Source organism: Geotrypetes seraphini, chromosome 2 (genome assembly GCF_902459505.1).
Source record: "Geotrypetes seraphini chromosome 2, aGeoSer1.1, whole genome shotgun sequence".
Lineage (NCBI taxonomy): Eukaryota > Metazoa > Chordata > Amphibia > Gymnophiona > Dermophiidae > Geotrypetes > Geotrypetes seraphini.
Window position 1 is genome coordinate 226,164,178 of NC_047085.1, and position 26,473 is coordinate 226,190,650.

At 42.2% G+C, this 26,473-nt stretch overlaps 1 protein-coding gene across 4 annotated transcripts in view; it reads right to left on the reverse strand.

Moving 5' to 3' along the window:
- EP300 (E1A binding protein p300) overlaps positions 1-26,473 on the reverse strand; it is a 532,137-nt gene that overhangs the window by 108,792 nt on the left and 396,872 nt on the right. For all 4 annotated transcript variants that reach the window (XM_033935072.1, XM_033935073.1, XM_033935071.1 and 1 more), the window contains exons 23-24: positions 17,017-17,084; positions 3,503-3,653 (exon numbers count right to left, since the gene is read on the reverse strand). In XM_033935072.1, the coding sequence (XP_033790963.1) occupies positions 3,503-3,653; positions 17,017-17,084 (219 nt within the window). The remainder of the gene's footprint in view (positions 1-3,502; positions 3,654-17,016; positions 17,085-26,473) is intronic.

The window sequence follows — 26,473 nt, forward strand, 5'->3', positions numbered from 1 at the left end:
ACACTCTGGGAGATGAAGCCAGGCCAAAGGGTAGCACTCTGTATTGGTAATGCAGATTTCCCACCCAAAATCTGAGGTACTGACGGGTGAATGGGGATGTTGAGTATAAGCCTCATTGAGATCCAGAGAACATAACCAATCATTCTGATCTAGAAGGGGGTAAAGGGATGCCAGGGACAAGATGCAAAATTTTTCTTTGACTAAAAATTTGTTGAGAGCCCTGAGATCCAAAATGGGTCTCAGATCGCCTGTCTTCTTCAGAACTAGGAAGTAATGGGAGTAAAACCCCCTGCTCTTCTGTTCCAAGGGAACTTCCTCAGTGGCACGGAGACAAAGCAGAGCTTGAGCTTCCTGATGAAGGGCAGTCTGGGATGGATTGGAAGGATACTCTCTTGGAGGAAGCTCTGGTGGAACCTGAGTGAAATGAAGAGAGTATCCTTCCCTGATTATTGACAGCACCCAGAGATCAGATGTAAAGGTCTCCCATCGTTGGTAAAAATGATGGAGACAACCTCCTAGGGGGGGAAGGAAGGACAAAGGCTCTGTTTTAGACAGTCAAAAAGGCTACGAAGCCTTAGGTGCAGCAGAAGGCTGAGGTTTCTGTTGCTGCGGTTTCTTGGAAGGAGCTCGAGTGTAAGGAGCCACACTTGGAGTATAACGCCTCTGGAAAACCGGAGTAGGGCATGAAGGTTTTGCAGGAGCTGACTTTGGCTTTGGTCTGACAATGGAAGCAAAAGATTTTTCATGTTCAGACAACTTCTTAGTGATAGCCTCTATAGATTCATCAAAGAGGTCATTGCCCTGACAAGGAATGTTAGCCAGACGGTCCTGAAGATTAGGATCCATGTCAATGGTGAGAAGCCAGGCCAAGTGGTGCATTGCTACAGACAAAGCAGTGGCCCTAGCCGACAGCTCAAAGGCATCATAAGATGACTGGAGAAGATGCAATCTGAGTTGTGATAGAGTAGCAGTGACTTCTTGGAACTCGAAATGTCTATGTTGATCCAGGTTCTTCAGAAAACCTGGAAGAAGATCAATAAGGAACTTGAGATAAGTAAAGAAGACAAAATTATAATTGAGGACTTTGGAGGACATCATAGCATTTTGATATAAACAGCGTCCAAATTTGTCCATGGTTTTACCCTCCCTTCCAGGAGGAACTATAGTATAGACCTTGGAAGGATGGGTTCTTTTCAAAGAGGACTCCACAAGGAAGGATTGATGAGATAATTGTGAATACTCAAACCCTTTGCAATGCAGAGTTCTAGACCTCGAGTCCAATTTGCCTGGTGTCTCCAGACAACATTTGAAAGTTTGAGACAAAAGCTTGTTAAGAGGAAGCTTAAGTGGCTCTGCAGGAGGTTGAGATAGATGTATGACCTTGAGATACTCCTTGTATTTAGAGCCAGCATCTAATTGAATTGCCAGGTCATCAGCGATCTGACGAAGGAAGGAAGAGAAAGACAGCTGATCTGCCAAGGCCCTGCCTCGTGAGGGACTCGATGACCTCAAGAATGAAGGTGAAGCCTCTCTGGAGAAGTGGCAATCCAAAGTATATGGAGACTTGGAGGAGGCAATTGAAGCAGCTGATTCCTCAGGGTCCAGAAGTGGTGACCTCGAGCGAGGAGTTGGAGGCCTCGAAGAGCTGGAAGGTCTGGAATGAGACCTAGACGAAGAAGGCTGCTCTTTAGAAGATCTGCACCTCGATGGATGTCTCGATCAGCAATGAGAGTGGTGCCTGGAAGCAGGTCTCGAGGAGACTTCGCTCTATGTATGGAAACAGGCAATGCTGCTGGTGAATGGATAGGGCTAGAAGCTGTAGATCGAAACACAGTGGATTGGATCGGGGAATCTTGAAGCACTCCCAAAGACTCTGCTCCTTGTATGGAGTGCGAGGATTCCTGTTGAGACACTTGCAAAGAATCTACTCCTTGCATAGAGTGTGAAGCTTCAGCTCAAGGCAAAGGCAGGGACTCGACCTCGCGGGAGACTGCTGATTGCCCAGGCTGGATTAAAGGAGGCAGTGTTGAGGCAGAATCATATTTGCTCAATAACTGAACAAACTGCTGCTCCAACATGGTCTGGAGAGAAGCCTGCAAAGGTGGATCTGCGTCTGAAACCGGACCACTTGCTGAGGCTATAGGTTCCAAGGTGGCAGTGGAGATGTGCTTGGACTTGGAGGTCTGGGAAAGCTTGAGGACCACTGCAGGAACCTTCTTAGGTATCTGACCTGAGGGGATCAGAGGAAGATGAAGCAGGTTTACTCGAGGCAAAAGACGGTCCAAACGAGGACTGTCTGATGAGGCTCGAGGTCGGAGTCATGGAAGCAGGAGGGTCTTCACTGGAAGGTGGGACCGAGGCAGCACTCGAGGTCAAGGGTGTCAGTGAAGAGTCCATGTCAGGCCCAAGGCACCAGCAGTGTGGGTCCATGAGAGAAATTGCACGCTGGCACTGGCTACACTTCTTGAAGCCCGTGACTGGCCGAGACATAGGAGGGAAGATAGCCGCTTCGAAGTCGAAGTCTGCAGGCTGCGGCCGTGCAGCCTGGCCCGCCAGTCAGTCAATGAAGAAAAAAATCAAATTAAATCTTTTTTTTTAAAAAAGGAAAATAAAGAAAGTATCACAGCAATTTGCGACTAAAAAGAACACAAACCGCAGTGAGAGAAGGCCCGAAGCGAACGAAGTTCAATGCAGAGTGTCAAAGTACAGACTTCTCGGCTCTGCGGAAAACTGAGAACTGAGGAGATGTGCCCTGTGCTGGGCAGGAAGGCACTCGCGCATGCGCGGTGCGGCTGACTCGAAATTCTACATTTCTACAAGCAAGTCTGCTTGCGAGGCTGTCCGCATCTGGCTCCGTGGATAATGTCACCCATACGTTGAGAATAGGCTGCCTGCTTGTCCTAGGATAAAAAATATTATCTCTCATAGTGTTAATATGTTTTAATGATGGGATTGCAAACAAGTTATTATTGGATGATCTCTTCAAAACTATTTACATCCTAAAACAAAATCATTTTTCCAAAACCCAAACTGAAAGCCATTCTGTTTTGGACTTAATTTGCATGAATATATAGACAGGAAAGAGACTTACTTATATAGGATGAAAAAGCTCTTTAGTTCCAAGCTTTCCTATAGTACAGATTGCTTAATTGTTTACATATGTTGTATTGTTTTCACCTCTCTTCCTATAGAAATTTTGAGTGAGAACTTGCTTTAATTGCCACTTCAGGTATTACATGCCACTTGCACAGTAATAAATCAAATTACAAATTAAGTAGAACACAACTAAAATAAAACATTTAAGTAAAACTAGTGAGATCCCATGGCATGAGCCTTGTTAAGCTTCACTATGACTGCTGCCATATAAGATTTTCTCTAGATTAAGTTATACAAGATTTACCTTAATCATTTTGTACAATCATTGAAGATGCTGAACACAAGCATCACAGCCCCTTTAAACAAACAAAAATCCTTTCCATAATTGCTGCTTTAAGGTATTTACCTGGCTTTCATTCCTGGCTTCACCTCCACAGTTTTATCTGAAGCATGCACCACTCGCACAATGACTTCGCCTGCTTCTGGATGGTTTTGTCGCCGCAAGAACTCATTCACTCTGTTTTCCAGGAAGGTTCCAAGTCTGGTGGTTGGCAACCCTATAAAAGAACATCTGTGAGACCTATTTTCACATGCAGCTTTTTTTCTTTCATCTGTCCTAAAAAAATGGTTTCTCACAAGGGAAGAGGAAGATAATTGCCTACTACAAACATTATGCTACAAGAGTGATCCTGATTAGCTATGAGATCTTCACTGAAAGTTGCCTTATAGCAGCTACATTCATATTCCAGGATGTTTCTGGTGCCATTTCATGGTATAAGCCAGTGGTCTCTAACGAATGGCCCTGGGCCACTTGTGGCCTCCGACGTCCTCTACCACGGTCCTCAAACAGCTGGTTGAAATATTATTCAAATCCTACCAATGCATTAATTTCAGTCTTGCCCTCCTGATACAGTAACTGCAACCCCTTAAGTGTGTTACTCGGGTGTTTCCATTTATGGAATTTGCTAATGCTGACAATCCAAAATAAAGTGAGTTTTAAAAATATATCTTTGAAGTGTCAGAATTAATATTGCTATTAATTTTTAATGTTAATATTTGTTTAGTTTTATAGCCTGTCCTTTCCAGGAGCCCAGAACGGGTTACAGTGGTACATGCACAATATATTGGAGAGAGAGGATTAAGGATACAATCATAATATACTAGAGAATTGGAATAAGGGTTACAGAGGTATATTTACAATTAGACATAAGAACATAAGCAGTGCCTCTGCTGGGTCAGACCAGAGGTCCATCATGTCCAGCAGTCCGCTCACGTGGCGGCCCATTAGGTTCAGGACCTGCATATTAATCTTCTTTCCCTCTCCACTTTCTCTATGCCCTTCATGATCTTGTAAGTCTCCATCATGTCCCCTTTAAGCCTCCGCTTTTCCAGAATGAGATCATGGCAGGTATTAGAAGTAGTACAGGTTACCGAGGAACATTCACAATGTACTGGAGTCATTGGATTAGGGTACATTTGCAATATACTCGAGGTATTAGATTGAGGGTTGCAGTGGTACTTGAGAATGACACGGGGACAAATTTTTCCCTGTCCCTGCAGCAACTCAGTTTCTCTGTCCTGTCCCATTCCTGTAAGCTCTGCCTTTATCGCACAAGCCTTGAACACTTATGATTTTAAAATGCTTGAGGCTTGTGCAGATAAGGACAGAGCTTGCAGGAATGGGCCAGGAGCAGGAAAAGAACTTGCCAGGACAGGAAAATGAGTTCCCGTGGGGAGGGGGAAAAATTTGTCCCTGTGTCATTTTCTAAGTGGTACATTCTTAGTTAAACCGGAGACATGAGACTAAGACTAATGGGACCGTGGTAGGTGTTGGAAAGGTAACCGTACAAGACAATACATGACAGTACACCACACCGCATTCAGCAATGAGTCTTTGGTAATCAGTTTCAGATCGCTATAGCATGGCCTTTAAGGTCTCAAGGCAGGTTTACGGTGGTCTGAGAACAGTACGATTTTTACTGCTCTCCTGAAAGGCAGCAGGCTATCTATAGCTCGAATGTCTGGGGGAAGCTGGTTCCCCAGTTTTGTCACATTAAGGGAGAAGGATAATTTCCGAGCAGTTTCTAGTTGCAGCTGATAAGCCAGTGAGATACATAGTCAGTGTTCCAGGTGCAATCTGAGTGGTCAGGTGATAGATGGGGAGCTTTTCTGCCATATAGTGGGTCATGTTGTGGAAGCGCTTAAAGGTGACAGTCAATTGTTTGGAGATGGCCCTCTTTCTTATGGGTAGCCAGTGTACTTCCTTTAGTGCTGGAGTAATATCCAGTCTGAACAAGAAGGTCAAGGCGGTTTACAAAACTAGTAGCTTGAAATCTTTTGGTGGCCCTTGGAGTTCTCTCGTATTCATACTGCAGCTCTTTACATGATTGTTAGTATTAAGTAATCCTTGAGACCATCTGCTTTGAATTTAATTTCTAAAAAAGCATCAAAATTTTGAAAAATGATTCATAGCCATGGAAAGATGATATCTGATAAGTAGCGAATGAAATTTGCTTCTTAAGTTAGACTTAAGCTTGAAATCTTTTGGTGGCCCTTGGAGTTCTCTCGTATTCATACTGCAGCTCTTTACATGATTGTTAGTATTAAGTAATCCTTGAGACCATCTGCTTTGAATTTAATTTCTAAAAAAGCATCAAAATTTTGAAAAATGATTCATAGCCATGGAAAGATGATATCTGATAAGTAGCGAATGAAATTTGCTTCTTAAGTTAGAAATTCTTTGTCAGTAGATCGATCCATAGAAGAGATACAGCACTCATCCACTACTACATATCCAAAAATTATTAGTGGTCTACTCCAGCCTTAGTTATGATCCAAAACTGGTTCCCTTCTATTATCCCAATGAAAATGGACAACTTAAAACTCTAGGATTAACAAAAAGCTGTCCCATCAAAAATGTGCACAAACATAGGAAAAAGAAAATTGCCAAGAAATCTGTGATGACATTATGGGATATTTTCTTGGAAGGTGTAGGAAAAGAGGGAAAGATCAACAACCATGTGAAGAAAAACCACAATTGGACCTATAAGAACTGTTCATCTCTGAAGCACTATTAAATTGCACGTATGACATGAAGCAGTGTTAGGGCTGAAAAGCCTACTAGACAGCACAAGTGGTCAGATTAGTAAACTACAGGAAACAATAAAATACCACATTGCTGAAAAAGATTGGATTGAGGGGGAGGAGCCTAGCTAAGATGGCATCCTGAATGATCTCAGTGGAACGCTGCCGGATCTTTTCCTAAACCGATGGTCAAAAGGAAATCTAAGACCCGGGTTTTTCCTTCTGAACCCGGGCAAATACCTCAATAAATTCAGTCCGATGGATGTTTTCGTTGAGAGGTAGCCCAGGGTAGAACCGGATGAGAAAAAGCCCTTGGCCCAAGGCGAGAGTCGGTTGGAGGACTCTCAAGTGTCATTCGAGGAGTCAGCTTCTCTCCGGAGGAGTGAGGAGCGCCGGTGCAGCCACACCCTTGGCCGTTGGCGTTCAGCACGGCAAAGTGAGAGAAGTGGGACAGCGATGTCAGCAGACAGTAGAGAGGGAGGAGAATCTGCTGTACTGCGATCAGCAGTTGTTTTTCAAGAACAACTTCCACTGTGTGAACTCCTGGAATCGGCGGAGGAACGACAGAACTTATCTTCAATAATTTCCTCAGCATGTACTGTGAACTTTAAATTGACTATCATAAATTTTGCAATAGCTCCTTTAAAGAAACCCCAAGTGGTGGACCTGAACTCTATTTAGGAAGCGATTTCTGAGTTACAATCCTCATTGGGAAATCAGATGAAGAATTTAACTACTTATTATTCTGGAATATTATCGGAATCATTGATTACTCAGCAGAGTTGAAAAATTTGAAATAAATTTAGTTGAACAAAAACAAAAAGTGGAATCTATGGGGATACAGAATCAATTATTGTTGAAAGACAATGGAAATATTTATCTAAAACTAGAAATAATGGAGAACGCATCAAGAAGAAATAATTTGAGACTAATTAATTTTCCAAAATTAATAACTACATCCGCTCTTGATATGTTCAAGAGGTATCTTACAGAGAACTTGAAGATTCCTCAAAATGTGTATCCCCCAGTTTCAAAAATTTACTATCTCCCGGAAGGGAATAAGAAAACACCTGAAGATCAACAAGCTCCAGAAATGGACATGTTGAATTTAACAAATATTTTGGAGAGCTTGGATTCTGAGCAGATGAGAGATGCTACACTTTTTGCCCAGTTAGCACTTGACTCGGACAGAGACTGGCTCTTGAAAATCTTCTTTAAGTATAAAGATAAATTATTCCTAGATCAGAAAGTTAGAATGTATCCGGATGTTTCCAGAGTTACCCAAAAAAAGAGGAAACAATTTCTCATTTTAAGGCCTCAGGTCTTAAAACTTGGGGGTACCTTTATACTTAGGTTTCCATGCAAATGTTATGTTAAGTTCCAAGGAGTTAAATATATTTTCTTTGAGTCGTCATAGCTTTCAAGGTTTATAATGGGTAAAGATGTGATTTCTGCAAGTTCCCCCACTAAATCTCAGGAGGAAGGCTCAAAAATTTGAACTAGGTTAGCTATCAGGAACGCTATTCAGTTTTCTTATGAAGATTTATAATGATTATGATTTATCTGACTTTTTAAAGCTAGCTCCCCTATATATTGTGGACTAACAATGGAGCAATGTAAAATATTTTGTTATTTGGAATTTCTTTATTTTTCTTTGTAAAGAATTAAGACACTGCTTATTTGGAATGATGTTGGTGAACATATAAATAATTGAAATGAATAAAGATAAAGTTTAAAAAAAAAATACTACCCTGCTGGCTTCCTTTCACAGCACATACCCTTGGCTCCATTCTCTTTTCCAAAGTAATGGTGTGGCTCTGGACTCCATTAATTTTTCATGCCACAATCAGTCAGTCCCTGCAACAGACCAGTCTCTGCTTGCTTCCATATGGTTTTCTGTTATAAATATCTGACTTATAAAAGCCTTCAAAGCAGTCAGAACAGCCATCACTCCAAGGAGGCTGATGTGTCATGTAACTTATTGTTCTTGAGTTAAAAAACACAACTAAACTGAGCTCTGCAGTGATGACCATTGAGGAACTGGTATTCACAATTTAAGATTCTGAATTGTGAATGGAATAATCTTGACAAGGAAAAATTTGGTCTTACTTGCTTAACTTTCTTTCCTTCTGTCTTAACAAACCAGTCTAGACGAATAGATTATGCCCCTCTATCAGCACACAGAGACAGAGAAAACGTTTATGAAACATGCCCTATATAGGAGGACACTGTTAAAACAGTTACTCTTCAGTTTTACTCTGCAAAAAAAAAATGTAATTTCCCTCTCAGCTATATTCTAGGCCAGGGGTGCCCAAAAGGTTGATCACGATCGACCGGTAGATCGCGAAGGCAATGCGAGTCGATCGCATTGCCTTCGCGTTCTACTTGCTTCCCGACTCAGAAGCACCAAGCTGACCAACTTCCCCCACCCTACGTCAATTCTGACGTTGGAGAGGAAGTTCCGGGCCAGCCAATCGCTGCCTGGCTGGCCAGGAACTTCCTCTCCGACTTCAGAAATGACGTCGGGGAGAGGAAATCTGGTCGACCTGACGCATCTGTGTGGGGAAGCACAGAGAGCTTAGGGCAGCGGTGGTTTGGAGGCCTGTTCCCCGATGGCAGGGGATGGCAGTTTGGAGGCCTGTTCCCTGATGGCGACAGCAGTGGCTTGGGAGTAGGCAGGGAGACAGAAAGAAGGGGGAGCAGGGAGACAGAAAGAAAGAAAGGGGAGACAGGAAGACAGAAAGGGGGCATGGAGAGAGAAAGACAGAAAGAAAGAAAGGGGAGGGGAGAGAGGAAGAAAAAGTTGGCGGAGGGAATGAGGTCTGGAAACATACAGCAGGCTGAAAGAAGGGAAGAAATATTGGATGCACAGTCAGAAGAATAAAGTGCAACCAGACTCATGAAATCACCAGACAACAAAGGTAGGAAAAATGATTTTATTTTCAATTTAGTTATCAAAATGTGTCCATTTTGAGAATTTATATCTGTCTATATTTTGCACTATGGCCCCCTTTTACTAAACTGCAAGAGCAGTTTTTAGCGCAGGAAGAGCATCGAGAGCAGCGCAGCTCCCTGCACTAAAACACGCTATCACGGTTTAGTAAAAAGAGAGGGGGTATATTTGCTAATTTTTGTATAGTTGTTCCTGAGGTGACATTAAATAAAGCCTTGACCTCTTTGAAAACCCGCGGAGTATAAATAATAATTAACATTTGCTCTGCGTACAGTGTGCTTTGTGTTTTTTAAAAATTTTATTGTTGGTAGATCATTTTGACTTGGTCATTTTAAAAGTAGCTCGCAAGCCTCAAAAGTTTGGGTACCCCTGTTCTAGGCAGTTGGGGGTAGAGGGGGGTATCCAATAGCCTTCACCAGAAATGTCTCTATACCTCCAGGAAACCTTAAAAGCTCCTTTCAAATAGCAAGTCACATACCCCAAACCAAACAGCAGCCATAAAACAAGATTCAGAGTGAGACTCTGCATTGGTCTGGTAGGACACAGAAAAGATCACCAAGCTTTGTTTTTCTCAGAGTTGCGCAGATGAACAACATGAAAGAAAGTTATTCCTATACTGTGTAGGATCCTCAAAACATGCTCCAAGCCTGCCAGTCTCTAAAGTGACATCCTTCCCCAGAGAAAATACAAACTTATAACGCTTAGAAAATAAGAATAAAAGTGATCATATAGCTGACCTTTCTGAGTGAGTTATTTTCTGAACTTCCATTCATGAAGTTATTTGACTTCTAATTAAGTGAGGGAGCCGTTGGCTGCCTGGGCAATGACCACAGAGTATGTACTGTAGGTCAAGCAGCACAACAATCTGCCATACCTCCAAAACTGGCAAGTAAAGTCAAAATGGCCTATACACATCTAATAGTTAAAAAAGCAAACTTCTCCACAAGTCTCCTTCTAGAGCAGCGGTCTCAAACTCAAACCCTTTGCATGGCCACATTTTGGATTTGTAGGTACTTGGAGGGCTTTTAAAAAAAATAGCTGATGTCTTATTAAAGAAACTAGTGTTTAAGCCCGTTACATTAACGGGTGCTAGAATATATGTCTGTCTTTCTTTCTTTCTTTCTGTGTCTCTCCCTGCCCCTGTCTCTCTCTTCCTTTCTTTCTCCCTCCCCTGTCTGTCCTTCTTTCTTTCTGGTTCTCTCTCCGGCACCCTGTCTGTCTTTCTTTCTGTCTCTCTCCCTGCCCGCTGTCTTTCTGTGTGTCTGTCTTTCGTTCTAATGCGCTGCCTGCTTGCCTGTCTTTCTGTCTCTCCATGGCCCCCTTCTGTCTCCCCTCCCCCAAAGCAAACCAAGATTGCTCCCAGGCCCCCTTTCCCTCTCCGTCCCCTCCACTTCCCTGTGCAGCAGCATTTCCCTCCCTCCCATCCTTCCCTATGCAGCAGCAGCATTTCCCGCCCTTACCTGTGCAGCAGCAGCATTCCCCCCCCCACACACACACTTCCCTGTGCAACAGCAGCATTTCCCAGACTTCCCTGTGCAGAAGCAGCATTCCCCCCCACACACACTTCCCTGTGCAGCAGCAGCATTACCCACCCTTCCCTGTACAGAAGCAGCATTTCCCCCCCCCCCCCACACACATTCCCGGCCTTCCCTGTGCAGAAGCAGCATTTCCCCACACACACACACTTCCCTGTGCAGCAGTAGCATTTCCCAGGCTTCCCTGTACAGAAGCATTTCCCCCCCCCACACACACACACTTCCCTGTGCAGCAGCAGCATTTCCCGGCTTTCCCTGTGCAGAAGCAGCATTTCCCCCCCCCACACACACATTTCCCTGTGCAGCAGTAGCATTTCCCAGCCTTCCCTATACAGAAGCAGCATTTCCCACCACACACATACATACTTCCCTGTGCAGCAGCAGCATTTCCCGGCCTTCCCTGTGCAGAAGCAGCATTCCCCCCCCACACACACACTTCCCTGTGCAGCAGTAGCATTTCCCAGCCTTCCCTGTACAGAAGCAGCATTTCCCCCCCCACACACACACATTCCCGGCCTTCTCTGTGCAGAAGCAGCATTTCCCCCCCTTACACACACACTTCCCTGTGCAGCAGTAGCATTTCCCAGCCTTCCCTGTACAGAAGCAGCATTCCCCCCCCCCCACACACACACTTCCCTGTGCAGCAGCAGCATTTCCTGGCCTTCCCTGTGCAGAAGCAGCATTTCCCCCCCACACACACACTTCCCTGTGCAGCAGTAGCATTTCCCGGCCTTCCCTGTGGTGCAGCAGCAGCAGCATTTCCCGCCGCCTCCTTCCCGGCCCCGCGTTTAAATTCAGAGAAAAGCGCTGCACCACGCTACCACTGGCTTCGGCGTCTTCTATCCACTGCGGACAACCCTAGTGGAAACAGGAAGTAGTCAGAGAGAGCGGGCCGCAGTGGACAGAAGACGGCGAGGCCAGCGGTAGCGCGGTGCAGCACTTTTCTCTGAATTTAAACGCGGGTGAGCCGGCGAGAAGCAGGCGGCTTATAAGTAGCTGGTTTTGGCGGTGAGTGAGGGCGGGAGGGGGAGTCGCCGGCTGTGCTGTGTCTCTCTGTGTTCGAATTCAAAGATGGAATTTGGCACGGAGGGACACAGCACTTGTCAGTGGTCACCGAAGTTGGCAATCGGGGGGGGGGCGAGGACGCAGCTCAAGAGACTGGGAAGGTGTTGGCAGGCGGCGGGGGCCTCCCTCCTGCAGGTGCTCGTGTTTCAGGGGTTCGGCTCATCCCGGCAGGGAGAGAGCTTGCCTGCGCTTCCTCGCAGCAGCAGTTGGTGAGTGAGGGCGGGAGGAGGGGAGTGGCCAGAATGTTCCCTGCCGCCGGGTTCTAAAATGGAACATGGCCACGGATCAGCGGCAGGGATCACGCTGTTTTAACAGCGCATGCGCCGGTAAGCTTTTATTATATAGGATGACAACTTTGCATGAGGTAAAAGAGCACAGGTAAGATATTTCCCCATAAAACATACCATGCAAAGAAATTTGTTTCTAATGCATCCTCAATTAAAGAGGTTTATTGTAAAGTAATACAAAAATCTGTAAAACAAAGGGTCAGTCAAAACCTAGAACATATCTACTAATTTCCAAAACAAAGAACCTGCCTACGATATTTTAGTGCCCTAAATATTACAGCGGAGACCTAAAATATCAATACATCTGTTGATAAAACTAAACAAGGCAAATTACTACAGAATGCTACATAAACAATTCATGCTAACAGAATACTTCTGTCACACACAGAACCCTAATGCCAAATGCAGAATAAGTGACTACAAACTATAAACATAAATTAGACCAAAACCCCAAGAAGCCAGGTTTTGCAATCAATACAACACGAGAGAGAGAGATAGAGTTCAAGTTCAAGTTTATTAGTATTTGATGAATCGCTTATTCGGTTTGCTAAGCGAGGTACAAAATTATAAAAATAAGTAAAATTACAAAAAAGACAAACCAAATGACAAAATTCTTGATGATAAGAGATAGGGAGAGAGAGAGAGATAGAGATAGCAGTGGAGGAAGATCCACCAGAGATTATGTTGGGGCTTACTATTGGCACTGCTTGAAATTTATTCCCCTTCCCCCTTTTATTGGCCCCTCTCCAACAAAGTGGAAGTAAGGAAGAAGTCAGGAATTACAGACTGGTAAGTCTGACTTTTGTGGTTAACAAATTAATGGAAACGCTTTAAAACAGAGAATGGTGAAGTTTCTGGAATCCTGTGAATTACAGGACTGGAGGAAACATGGATTCATTAGAGGTAGGTCTTGTCAGACAAATCTGATCAATTTCTTTGACTGGGTGACCAGAGAATTGGATAAAGGGAGTGCACTAGATGTGGTGTACTTAGATTTTAGCAAAGCCTTTGACAGTGTTCCACACAGACGTCTAATAAATAAACTGAGTGCCCTTGGGATGGGTCCCAAAGTGATGGGCTGGGTCAAGAACTGGTTGAGTGGAAGTTGACAGAGGATAGTGACCAATGGAGATTGCTCTGAGGAAAGGGATGTTACCAGTGGTGTGCCTCAAGGTTCTGTTCTTGGGCCTGTTCTTTTTAACATTTTTATAAACAATACTAGTGTTTAAGCCCGTTAGATTAACGGGTGCTAGATGTCTACTGCTTTTGAACCTGGGCAGGGGCAGAGGCAGAGCCGGGGCGGGAGGGAGTGACGGTGGGAGAGCAATTTCAAAGCTTCAGCAGCGGCGGCTCCTTGACCAATCCGCGCTTACAACGTCCCCACACTTATGGTCTGGCTGGCTCCCCCACCAAAGCCCTTCGCAGCGGCAGCCCCTCCCGCATCCGTCCCCGTGTCCCAAGCCTCTCCGAAGGCCGGCTCCCATGAAAATGGTACCCCTCTGTCCAAAGCCGCGGCGGAAGCCTCCCTCAAGACACATTTCAAATCTGACATATCGTAATCACAAAACAGAAAATAAAATTATTTTTCTTACCTTTTGTTGTCTGGTCATTATTCATATCATGTAGGGGTCCCAGGCTATGGTTGGCTTTTGATAACTGGCTTGCCAGGGCCCCTTCTTTCTTCTTCCCTCCCTCCATCCCTGCAGCTGAAGACAGGCACCTCCCCCCAGTGGTCTGAGACAGGAGGGAGCAGTTAGGAGAGGGTCTGAGGGCAAAGAGGGGCTCAACAGCACACAACCACCTTTCCTTCCCTCCCTCCATCAAGTGCTCTAGTGGTCTGAGACAGGAGGGAGCAGTTAGGAGAGGGTCTAAGGCTAAAGAGGGGCTCAACACCGCCCAAAAACCTTTCCTTCCCTCCCTCCCTCCATCAGGTGCAGTGAATCCACCAATGTTAAAAGGAGCCGTGTCGAAATCGGAGGCCTGCCACTGCCGTAGCACGTTCCTCTCTGCCTTGGTCCCGCCCCTTCTCTGACATATGGGACCGCGGCAGAGGGAACGTGTTACGGTGGCGGCAGGGCTCCAATTTCAAAGCAGCTGCTTTTAACATAGACGGAGCTGAACTGACCTGATGGAGGAAGTGAAGGAACGGTGGGCCAAATTTTGGCAACGGCAGGAATTGTTTTGCGGGCCAAGCACCGTGAAACTTTGTTTCTTTAGGCAGCCCCGGTTGTTTACTTGGATTCAATGTGAGCCGGGTGAGGAAGACCGCCGCAGCCTCGCGGCTAGGTAGGGGGACAACAATGGCGCTTATGCTCAAGCCCCCGCCGCAGCTCCTCTCTCGATCCTGGTGCGGTTCGAGAGGGGAGTCGTGGCGGCGGCTTGAACATAAGCGCGATTGTTGTCCCCCTACCTAGCTGCGAGGCTGCGGTGGGGTTTCCATGGCAACCCGATCGCGGATCTCAGTGTAGGGCCGGGTCTGGCGGCGCCGTATAGTGCGGAAGCGGGAGGCGGGACCTCAGCACAGCGCCGCCGGCCCCCAGGAGCTCGAGGCCGGCTGCGGACATGCCTGGCGTGGCATGGTGCAGGAGGAACAGTGATCGGTGGAGAGCAGGTGATGACAGTGATAGGTGGCGCGAGGTGGAGAGGTGATGACGTAAAACGTGCGCATGCGCACTCGTGTTTTCGCGACGGATCAGGGAACACGTTTTTTTTAGTGCGCATGCGCGGCCTAGCATTTTATTATATTAGATTGCTGAAGGGTTGTCGGATAAGATTTGCCTCTTTGCGAATGATACCAAAATCTGCAATAGAGTAGATACTCCATATGGTGTGAATAACATGAAGAAAGACCTGGTGAATCTTGAAGAATGGTCTGAAATTTGGCAGCTAAAATTTAATGCTAAGAAATGCAAGGTCATGCATTTGGGCTGCAAAAACCCGAGGGAACGGTACAGTTTAGGGGGGTGAAGAACTTATCTGCACGACAGAAGAGCAGGACTTGGATGTGATTGTAATGTATGTGATGATGTTAAGGTGGCTAAACAGGTTGAAAAGATGACGGCAAAAGCTAGAAGGGTGCTAGGTTGCATAGGGAGAGGTATGGCCAGTAGGAAAAAGGAGGTATTGATGCCCCTATATAAGACTTTGGGTGAGACCTCATTTAGAATATTGTGTACAATTCTGGAGGCTGCACCTTCAAAAAGATATAAAAAGGATGGCTACTAAAATGGTGTGTGGTCTTCATCATAAGGCATATGGGGAACAGACTTAAAGATATCAATCTGTATACTTTGGAGAAAAGGCGGGAGAGGGGAGATATGAAAGATGTTTAAATATCTATGCAATGTAAATATGCATGAGTCGAGTCTCTTTCATTTGAAAGGAAACTCTGCAATTAGAGGGCGTAGGATGAAGTTAAGAGGTGATAGACTCCGGAATAATCTAAGGAAATACTTTTTTACAGAAAGGGTAGTAGATGCATGAAACAGTCTCCCGGAAGGGTGGTGGAGACAGACTGTGTTTGAATTCAAGAGGGCCTGGGATAGGCACGTGGGATCTTTCAGAGAGCGAAAGAGATAATGGTTACTGCAGATGGGCAGACTAGACGGGCCATTTGGCCTTAATTTTTTATTTTATTTATCATTTTACAATTATCAAGTATAAACTTGTACAGAAAGTAAAATTTAAGTCAGAAGTTATATCCATATTAATCAAGAATTAAATCAAGAATATAGAATGTACTTAAATTTTAACTCAAATCCTCCTTTAGAACCAAGATGGAACAAGAGCAAATTTAATAAAGAATATATAATGAAGAATGCTATGGCTAAATTAAACTGAACTAAGGGCAACCTGTAAATCCATCTTATCTAGGGCTAGGTCTTATCTTTTTCTTTCTCCAGTCCTGATAACGACAGGAAAGCCATCAGCTGGAAAGGTTCAAAAAATACATATTTTTGTGAAAAATAAACAATAATACATTTGCAAAGATGACGCAAATAAAACATTGACCCTAAGGCTAACACTCCAGACTTTAAAAGTAAAAATTATTTATGACGTCTCTGGGTATCTCTGGCAAGGTCTGCATTCCTAAAAATTGTTTCTGCTTATTTCTGAAGAAAAGTCTCAATAACCAGTTTTTATCTGGGGCCAAAGCCATGGCTAGTAATAAGGTTGCAGGTATTGCCCTTTTCCTATCGGAAGATTCCAATAAGGTGGACACATCCAAAGTTTCCTGTACATCTTCTTACTGTTGTTTCTGCTGGTTATTGGGAAGATGATAAACTTATGTAAATGGAGGTATCGCTTCCTCAGACATTTCCAAAATTTCCAACATATATCTTTTCAGCATCTCCCAAGGAGTAATCATTGTGACCTCGGGAAAATTCACCAATCTTAAATTATTGCTACAGGAGAAATTTTTCAAAGACTCAAGCTTCTTAAATTGATGAATCACAATATCTTCCTTGCCCTGCTCCGTAGGCAAATGGTGTCCGTTGTTAGAGCTGATTATACTTCCCCAAGTACAAATCAATGTGAAATGTGAAACTCCCCAAAAATTATCCATTAAAAAATTACATGTGTTGCCAAAAAAACTCAAAAAAGAGTCCATGTTATAACATGGATCTATATAACATGGACTGTTTTTTTGTGTGTGTTTGTTTTTTTTTTGGGGGGGGGGAGTTTTTGGCAAAATAAAAGCACACATCTAATATAAAAATGTGAAAGGAAATCAGAGAGAAAGATTCAGACATCTGCTAAGACTTAAGAGGGCCAAAAATACTACTACTTGGAGAAATGGCAAAGAGATAACTTGTAATTAATGATCCTTTCTACCACTGGGTAGTGCACAAATGTTTGAAGGTTGTTCAGTATCTTCCATCAGGATGGCCAAAGATGCAGGGCATCTGTCCCATCAGTAGAATATTAATTATGCTGGCAACTAGGCTTGGATATCCTGTTTCCACTGAAATTGCAGATCAATCTAATAACTTACGTTTTGCTGAAAATTTGTTCTCTTTCCTGGTTCGACCAGTTTTCTTCAGGCAACCGTCACAGACAAACCTGATGAGAAAAGGAATCAAAACGTTACAAGTGGCTAACACATGCTGTGCTGAAAATGGTGTGCAGGACCTAAATTGTTTCTGAATCTATACTAAACTAAACTAAACCTTAAGTTTGTATACCGCATCATCTCCACAGAAGTAGAGCTCGGCACGGTTTACAGGAATTGGTATAGAAAGAAACTACAATGAAAACTGGAAGGACTTAGAAAGAGAAGTTTAGAGGGAATTAGTATATCGATGAGGGAGGGGTCATTGTATTTTAGAGAAGAGCCAAGGAATGATGGGCTCACCTAGGAAAAGAGCCAAAATGACAACCATAGCAAATTTTAAAGCATTGCCTAGCCATAAACAAGAAATGGTTTTTAACTTGTACTGCTCAAATAACGCAGCTGGACAAATATTAAACAGCAAGCAATTAGTTAGAGCTATTTGTGTTAGCACCATAAGATAACTCACCCACAAGTCTGGATGATTTCATTCTATATGTGGGGAGGAAGTGTATACAATTTATACATCTTCATGCAAACAAAGGCTTTGCAGTGCAATTTAATGATTAGAAAATTTAAGTTGTAAAATCTTAAGACACGAGTTAAAAATCCTACATATAGAATGACATGGGGACTCTGTCCCCTTGGGCTCAGTCTCTGACCCCGTCCCGTCCTCACAGGCTCTGTCCCCTTCCCCATAGACTGTACTTATCTGTACAAGCCTCAAACACTTATGACTTTTTATTTAAATTAAATATTTTTTATTAAAGTATAAAAAGGGACAGTATTCTGTATAATCATCTATAAATTACAAATAGAGCCTTCCATTTTGATCTGGTTTTGGTACAACCTTCCCAAAGATTCAGTTGCCTGTGTTTTTACATTAACTGGGAAGATAACTGAATTGTCTTTCAGACATGGGTGTAGAAGAGCACCAACACTGTGTAGTGGATGAACAGAAAAATAAGTGTCTATTAAATGCTGGAAAATACTCTATGCAGTAACAGTAAGATGCTTGAGCAACTGGGCATGTAATGGAAGGTCACTGCAGATGACAGGAGTCTTACCATGGACAAGACTTGTTGTCACATCCAAAAGTAGCTTCTGCAGTTTATTTTATTCACAGAATTTAGCTGCCAGTTATCTAAGATGTGTTTTTATACATTGATTCTAGCATTTTATAGATGCTGTTCCATCAAGCTGGAACAGCTTGTTTAAGGCTAGTGAAGAGAATGACACAGGGACACAGTTTGTCCCTGTCCCTACAGGTTGCTGCAGACCCCACCCCATCCTCTGTCCCTGTGTCATTCTCTAATCCCACGCCAGACCAGTGTTATGCATCATCACATAGGAAACTGGCTGACCAGGGATGTTGTGAAGACAATTTTCACAACTCCTGCTAGCAGACAGAGTGGGACAGGCAGGCCTTAAGCAAGCATAGAAGCTCAAGGCTTTGAAGCAGTCCAGCATATAGCTCTGTCCACATCAACTGAGGAAGGCAGGAACTACAAGCAAAATGCCAGTAATAGTGGGTGTTGAAGGAAGAAATGCATGTTGATGAGGGTAGGTAGTTACCATACCCTCTGGGTTTATATTGAGTTAAGTTTTCCTCCTTTTGGGGGGGGGGAAAGATTTCTCAGTTTATACTCCAATAGGTTTATATTTGAGTATATGCAAATCACATTCTGTCTTTACTCTCTCTTAGGAGCTCTTTAAGGCAGAAACAATGTAGTCATGTAGTATGTCTCCCACATCACTGTGTACACTGACTGATAACATATCTGTGAAAAGGCCTTTGAATAGAAGCCTTAACAAATATTTCTAGGACACACTATTTTTCATTGTATAGAGGATTTCTAACTACACCCATATTAATTTAAAGGGGGGAAAAACCCTACCTTATTTGAGGGATTATTAGAGGGCTTTGATGAATCCACATGAAAGTTCCAGAAAGCACTTATCTGTAGGAGGTGTTCTCTGAGAACAGCAGGCATATATTCACATGTGGGTAATATCATCCATGAAACCTGGTACACACACTACCAAGTGCACCGTCGCTCTAAATTTTTTAAGCAGTGCCTATACTGTGCTCATGCCTTCCTGCCTCACTCATGGGACCATCATTTCAGCAACAAAACTAATAAGCCAACCAGGGGAAGGGGGTGGGTTGTAAGAATATATGCCTGCTGTCCTCAGAGAATACCCGCTACAGGGTAAGTTATCTCTGCTCTCTCCAAGGACAAGCAAGCACATGTGGGACTCCCAAGTTGCCAAGAAAATGACTCTGGACAAGGAGGATGGATATTCAAGGGTAACTCAAAAAGTAAAGGCAAAATACATTTAACGGCTTTAATAGAACTGAGCAATTGAACATATCACTTTTCCACATAGTCCCTATGCAAGATGATGCATTTGTTGTATCGTTCAACTAGCTTCGGCATTCCGGCAGAAATGTTTTTCAGCTTCCCCTGAAGCCAGATGAGTTCCACTTCCTGTACTTCATCATGCTTTGTCTTTTGCTCTCTGGGTTGCAGCAATGCACCCATGTCTCGTCACTGATGACTATTCTCTCAAGAATACTCTGATATTCTTCATACCATCTCAGGAACTGGGTCGCAACTCCACACCCTGTTGCTTGTGCAGATCAGTAAGCTGTTTGGGAACCCATCATGCACAGACTTTCCTGTATCCCAATTCATCATGCATTATGGCAAATGCAGATCCTTAGCTGATATCCAAATTTGTAGCCAACTGAGACACCGCTATCCGTAGGTCTTCTCTAATCAAGGCATCTGCCCTGTCAATGTGCTCTTGTGTGTGAAATGTTGATGGGCGATCAAAACGACCTTCATCAGTTATACCTGTTCTTCCTGCTTTAAACCTTTTTACCTACTCATAAACCTTCTGTTAATTCATGGTGCTATGTCCATACTAAGTCAATATCTGATGGTGAATTTCCACAGGTTTCACTCCCTCTTCCCAAAGAAAGTGCACTACTGCACATTGTTCTTCGATGGTGCAATCCTGCTATGGAGTATCCATGTTTCTGACCTTGTGGTTGCCACTGAAGTGCGCTAGGGCCTTGGCTAAATTGTATACCATGACATCTGAATTTTTTAAGCGCCTAGTTCCGCCGAGGGTGGATTCTGCGGTGGCTCAGGTCACTAAACGTACCTCATTGCCCTCGGATGGAGGGGTTGTCCTCAAGGATGTCCAGGACGGAAGATTAGATTTTGTCATGAAGCGTCTTTGTGATTCCACTGTGATGGGAGTGCGAGCTGCAGCGGCCACTTCCTTTGTGGCCTGGACATGTCATACTAAACTTCGTCAGGATCCTGAGGAGGTTATCCTTCAGGATCTCGTCTTCCTGGTTTCTGGAGTGAATTATTTGGCAGACACACTCTATGATATTTTGAAAGTTTTTGCCAAGCTGGGAGCTTATTCAGTTTCTACTAGGAGAATGTTATGGATTCGCCAGTGGTTGGGTGATTCTTCATCCAAGGCTACGCTGAGCAAATTGCCTTTTAAAGGTTTGCTCTTAAAGGTCTTAAATTGCTCTTAAATTGCCTTTTAAAGGTTTGCTCCAGGGCCTTCCCAAACCTCCAAGAGCATTTCTGCCAGATCCACGGGATTTAGAAATGCAGCAGCAAGCGGGGTGGGCTTAGAACTCATGATGGAACACTCCACCTGAACTGTTGAGTCTGAATCAGGTTTCAATGTCCACTGGGATTCAGAGATAAGATCAGGAAGGCGACTGGACTTGAAGAGCCTGCACACCATCTGATTGCGGAAATCAGTGTTCTGGGAATCCCTGAGATCTGCTGAAGAGTCATGCAACAGCAACAGCATAGAAACTGGCACAGGCACCGAGGCAATAGCGGGAAGCAGATTGTGGGGTTGAAATCTGCTCATTCTGTCTGCTAGCACATTCTGTTTTCCCGTTAAACTGCCCTGAGAAGTTACAGTATGTCATTAGCAGTAACCCAAATTCAAATCTGGATTGTTTCCATGCAAAGGGGATGAAAGCCCATTCCTCCTTGTTTGTTCAGATAGAACATGGTGACTTGATTGTTTGAACAAAAACTACCTGTTTGAGGAGTCAGTCTTGGAATGTTGAGAGCATTGCCCAGATGAGCACCCCATCCTAAAGTGTCTGTGGTAGTTTTTGGTGGTGGAGGGGTTGAAAGGGGAAATCCTGAGTAAGATTATGAAGAACAATCCACCATTGGAGAGTGTAATAAAAAGTCCAAAGTGGCTTGGATTGGAGTAGACAGATGGCCCATGGCTTGAGACCACTGGGCCAAGGTCCATTGTGAAATTATAAGGTAAAGATATGCAAACAGGGTGATGTGTACTGTGGACCCCATGTGTCCTAGGAGGCTTAATATCCGACATGCAGTTATGCATGGAAAGTTGGAGACTGACACAGATGAATCAGACTGTTGACTCTGCTTTGGTAGAAAAGCTCAACCCTGGGCAATATCTAAGAGAGCTCTGATAAACTCTAGCATCTGAGATGAGCATAGATGTGACTTCTGGTAGTTGACAGCAAACCATAGCAGCTCCAGTAGATGAACTGGAGTTGATGGCATGCTGAGTTAGCAGTGATGATGAAGCTTTAATTAACCAGTTATCCAAGTAGAGAAATATATGAAACCCCATGAATGAAGGATTGCTGCTGCTACTACCACTAAGCATTTCATGAAGACATGAGAAGCCAAAGCTAGGCCAAAAGGTAAAACTTTGTATTGGAAGTGTTGAGATCCAACTCAAAAGCAAAGATACTTTCTGTGAGCAGGCAAAACAGATAGGGTTTTATTATATATGATAAAAAAAAAAAAAAGGAAATAAGGTAATACCTTTTTTATTGGACTAACTCAATGCATTTTATGATGAGCATTTGAAGTGACATTTCTAAATACATTTCAGACAAAACCCTTGAAATACAACCAGTATATTGATAACATTTTTATGATTTGGAATGAGGGAAAGAGAATCTCAAACAATTTTACAATTCTTTCAATATATACCATCCTACAATCAAATTCAAAATGGACTATTTCCTACAAAAAGTCAATTTTCTAGACACCACAGTAACTATCAACAATGGTTACATACAAACATCTATATACAAAAAACCTACAAAGAGAGGCGTGGCTTGAGTGCGCTGGTGAATGGACGGGTAATTGAACGGCTCCATCTCTCTAGGCTGGATATCATTGTTTTTTGAGCGCAAAAGTTAAAACTTTTTAGGATAAAACGACTTTCCTTCATTACTATGACTACTTCTAAACAAATCAATCTCGAAATGGCATTTTCAGGCAGAAAATCAAAGAGGAGCAAACAAAATCTGCTAACACCGTCTAGGATTCCCCTGCCCGAAGATTCCCCTGATAAGATCAATATGAGGGAGGAACTGCGATGTATACGACATCTATTGCAGGGCAATGCAGAGAAACTAGCTACAGTAATTGAAGAAGTGGCAAACTTAGCTAACAAGATAGAAGATACTAATGTCAGGTTAGATAAATTAGAGAACCGAGTGGAGAGGGCAGAATCAGCTGCATTGAACTGTCAGAAAACTCATAAGTTAACGCAGGATTTATCAGCACAACTGGAAAATTTGGAGAACAGGGCATGAAGAAGAAATGTGAGGTTCTTGGGGCTCCCTGAGAATTCAGAAGGAAAAGATGTAGTGGCTTTTATAGAAAATCTTATCCCCAAGTTAATTCCTCTATCTTCAAAATTTCTGTTTGAGGTGGAAAGAGCACATAGAATTCCTGTAAAACGGAATAATGGTTTTACTGGCCCCAGGCCATTGATATTTTGCGTCTTCAGGTTCCAGCAAGCACTGGAAATTCTTCAATTTGCTAAACAAAACAATAATTTAAAATATAAAGACGCAAAAATTTTAATGGTTCCTGATTCTGCGAAGAAAACTGCTAATACTAGGAAACAATTCTTGCAGCTACAGCCCCAATTAAAGCAGATGGGGGCTCAGTATGGCCTTTTCTTCCCCGCAATTATGTGAGTTACATACCAAAACAGAACATCTCATTTTGATGATCCAGAAAGTATTTCTTCACAGAGAGAGTGGTTGATCATTGGAACAAGCTTCCAGTGCAGGTGACCAAGGCAGACAGCGTGCCAGACTTTAAGAATAAATGGGATACCCATGTGGGATCCCTACGAGAGTCAAGATAAGGAAATTGGGTCATTAGGGCATAGACAGGGGGGTGGGTAAGCAGAGTGGGCAGACTTGATGGGCTGTAACCCTTTTCTGCCGTCATCTTCTATGTTTCTATGTAAGTAAATTAAAAGATTATATATCGCAACAAATGGCACCAATGGAATAGGTAAAGGATTATTATTCAAATTAATATGAATTGAGAATTGGGCTGGATGGAATTCTCCTTATTGGTATGAGTTTTGAAGCGATGAGATGAATGGTTTTATAGCCATGGCAGGGACTGTGTCGGTGACTTTTGAATTTAATAGTATTCAAATGGATTTGCCAATTGACTGACTAAAGAGTGCCAGAAATCGTGGTCTGCAGGACATGGATCTTTTTATTCTTGACATCAAACAAATTATTGCCGATGGAAGATTTTTCAGACAAGGTCTCATTCGAAGGAAATGGTTAAAATTGACAGTTTATCAGTTAACAGCTGAGTGAATTCTATAACTCCAACTTAATGTCATCGGATTGGTTAGTTCTTTCTTGTCTCACCGTTTTTACTCCCGGCAACAACGTCATCTGATAGTGGGAAAATGGTAACCACATAACATTAAGATTACTTAAAATCTTCCGTGTCTGCGCCAAATGGTAACCTTTGGACCGCTTTGCATGTGATTGGCTTAGAAAAGCGGGTTAGGTATATTGCCATTCGATGAGACTTGTTTGACACGCCTATATTTACTTCCTGTGAGGAACATCACTGCTGACTGAACGGAAGAGTTTGAACAGAAAAGAAAGAAAGAAGTTTTGTAGGAGCGGACTTATGAAACTATGTCAGTTATGCAATTCTACAATTCGTCAAGCCTGCTCGTAAAGTATTCTTCTTCCACATGAACTGGCAGCAAGTATTACAAATTTTAGTAAATCTGATTTTGAAATGTGTGAATCCATCGAAAGATTCCTGCTTTTCACACTGGTATTTATTTCCTCTAAGGATCGGCACGGCTGGATGAAAGGAAAAGTAGAAAGATTAGTTTCTTTAGACGTTGGTCTAAAAAGTTTTTTTTAACTTACAGCGGACTTATCAAGTGGTGCCAGTTATGTAATGCTAATGTTATAAGAATTTTCTTTTTATGATTTCATAGCATGTTTTAAAAATAATTTTCAATGTCTTTGGGAATTTCATGTTAGGGATTGAAGCTGTTCCCTTAGTATGATCAGATGTTAAGTTATACAATATAGGATACAGTTAGTTATAAATAACTTTAAATGATTAATATTAACTAATCTATTATTGTTATTACAATCATATAAATTAATTAACATTTAATTAGAAACGGATAACTAATTAATATTCAAAGGTTTTATTTATTTATTTTTATTATTAGGGGAATCATATTCTTCTTACTGATGAGATATATATGTAATAGGTTAAGATCCTCTTCATTTTAAATTCATTGACTAATACTGTTATGTTATGTTATTTTAATTTTATTTGAAGAAGATGTGTGTGGTAAAGGTATGAGAAGAAATGAGGAGGAGATATGGATAAATATAAATTGAAGGATTGAAGGATAGGTTGAGACAGGTTAAAGGAGAATTAAGATTTTATAAATTAGATACAGTAGACTTAATTAGAAATTTGGGGTTGTTTTTATTTCAAATGAAATGTTTGCTCAATTTGCATATAATTAAATTTGTTTTACTTATGATTTTGAAGATTGATCTTGATATCATCAGATACTTAATGGCTTATCTATTTTATTGAAGTAGCTTAATTTTAATTAATCTTCAATTGATTCAATTAATTATAAGTTTAGTTTTAACTTTACTAATCTACAATTTTCTAAAATTGTTGTTTTTATGGAAGTTAAAAGAATGGGCCTGGGGTAGCTGTTAATTGCTAGTCTTAATGAGTGCTTTCAAGTATTCATTTTAAATGGGAGGGGGGAGGGAAAGGGGGTGGGATTTGGGATGGGAGGGTTCTGGATGTGCATAGGGTATAATATAAGATGTAATATGATTTATATGTTTATTTATTAGATAATTTTTTAACTAAAATTTAAGAATGTATATGAAATTATTCACATTAAACGTCAATGGGCTTAATCACCCTATAAAAAGGGAAAAAAACCACTTAATTTTCTTAAAAAACAAAATGTGAATATATATTATATTCAAGAGACCCATTTGTCCGCTATAGAATCTATAAAGTTAGGAGGAGGTTGGGTCAAACACTGTTTTTATGCTCCTGCGGTGGGAAAGAAAGTGGGGGTGGCTATATTAGTGAATAAAAAATGTATGGCAATATTTAATTTGATTTCAGCTGATCCTATGGGTAGATGGGTACATGTAAATATGAGCTTAGGTAACGATACTCTGACGCTGTTTAACATTTATGGTCCTAATTCGAATCAAATAGAATTCTTCAAAACACTCCAACATCTTCTTTTACCTCTGGCTACGGCTAATTTAATAGTGGTGGGGGGCTTTAATGCTGTTATGGATCCTCTGTTGGATAAAAAACCTAGCAGAGTGATAAAATCCTTAGGTCTGGTAATTTGATTCAAGTATGTGGACTGAAAGACATCTGGAGAATTTTACATTTTGATGCTCGGGAATTTTCCTTTTGTTCACATGTTCATAAGTCATTTTCTAGGATTGATTATATTTTTGTTTCAGATAATCTGGTACAGCAGGTCACGAAAGCTACCATGGATCCAATTATTTTATCAGATCATGGTGGAGTATGGGTGGAACTTGAAATGCTGGATCCAGATTGTAATAGACCTATTTGGAGGTTCAATAATATATTGCTTGGAGAAACGAAATTTATTGAAGAATTTCAGACAAAAATGGATGAATATTTTCAACTTAATTCCTCAGAAGAGATCTCATTGGAAACATTATGAAATGCTTTTAAAGTTACCATGAGAGGGTATATAGTTTCATATTCAGCTTATCTCAATACTCAATCTAAAAGGGAATTCTCTGAATTGGAGGAAAAGATTAAATAATTAGAGTCAAAATTAACTGTAAAATGGGAACAAGATACATTTCAGGCCCTCTTAAAAGCTAAATATAAATACAATGAGATTTCTTCTAAATGGGCTAGGAAGCAATTGTTCACTCAACAGGCTTTGTATTACGGAAACTCGAATAAAGCGGGAAGATTACTGACTAATTATTTAAAAGCAAAAAAAAGGAAAATAAAGATTGTGG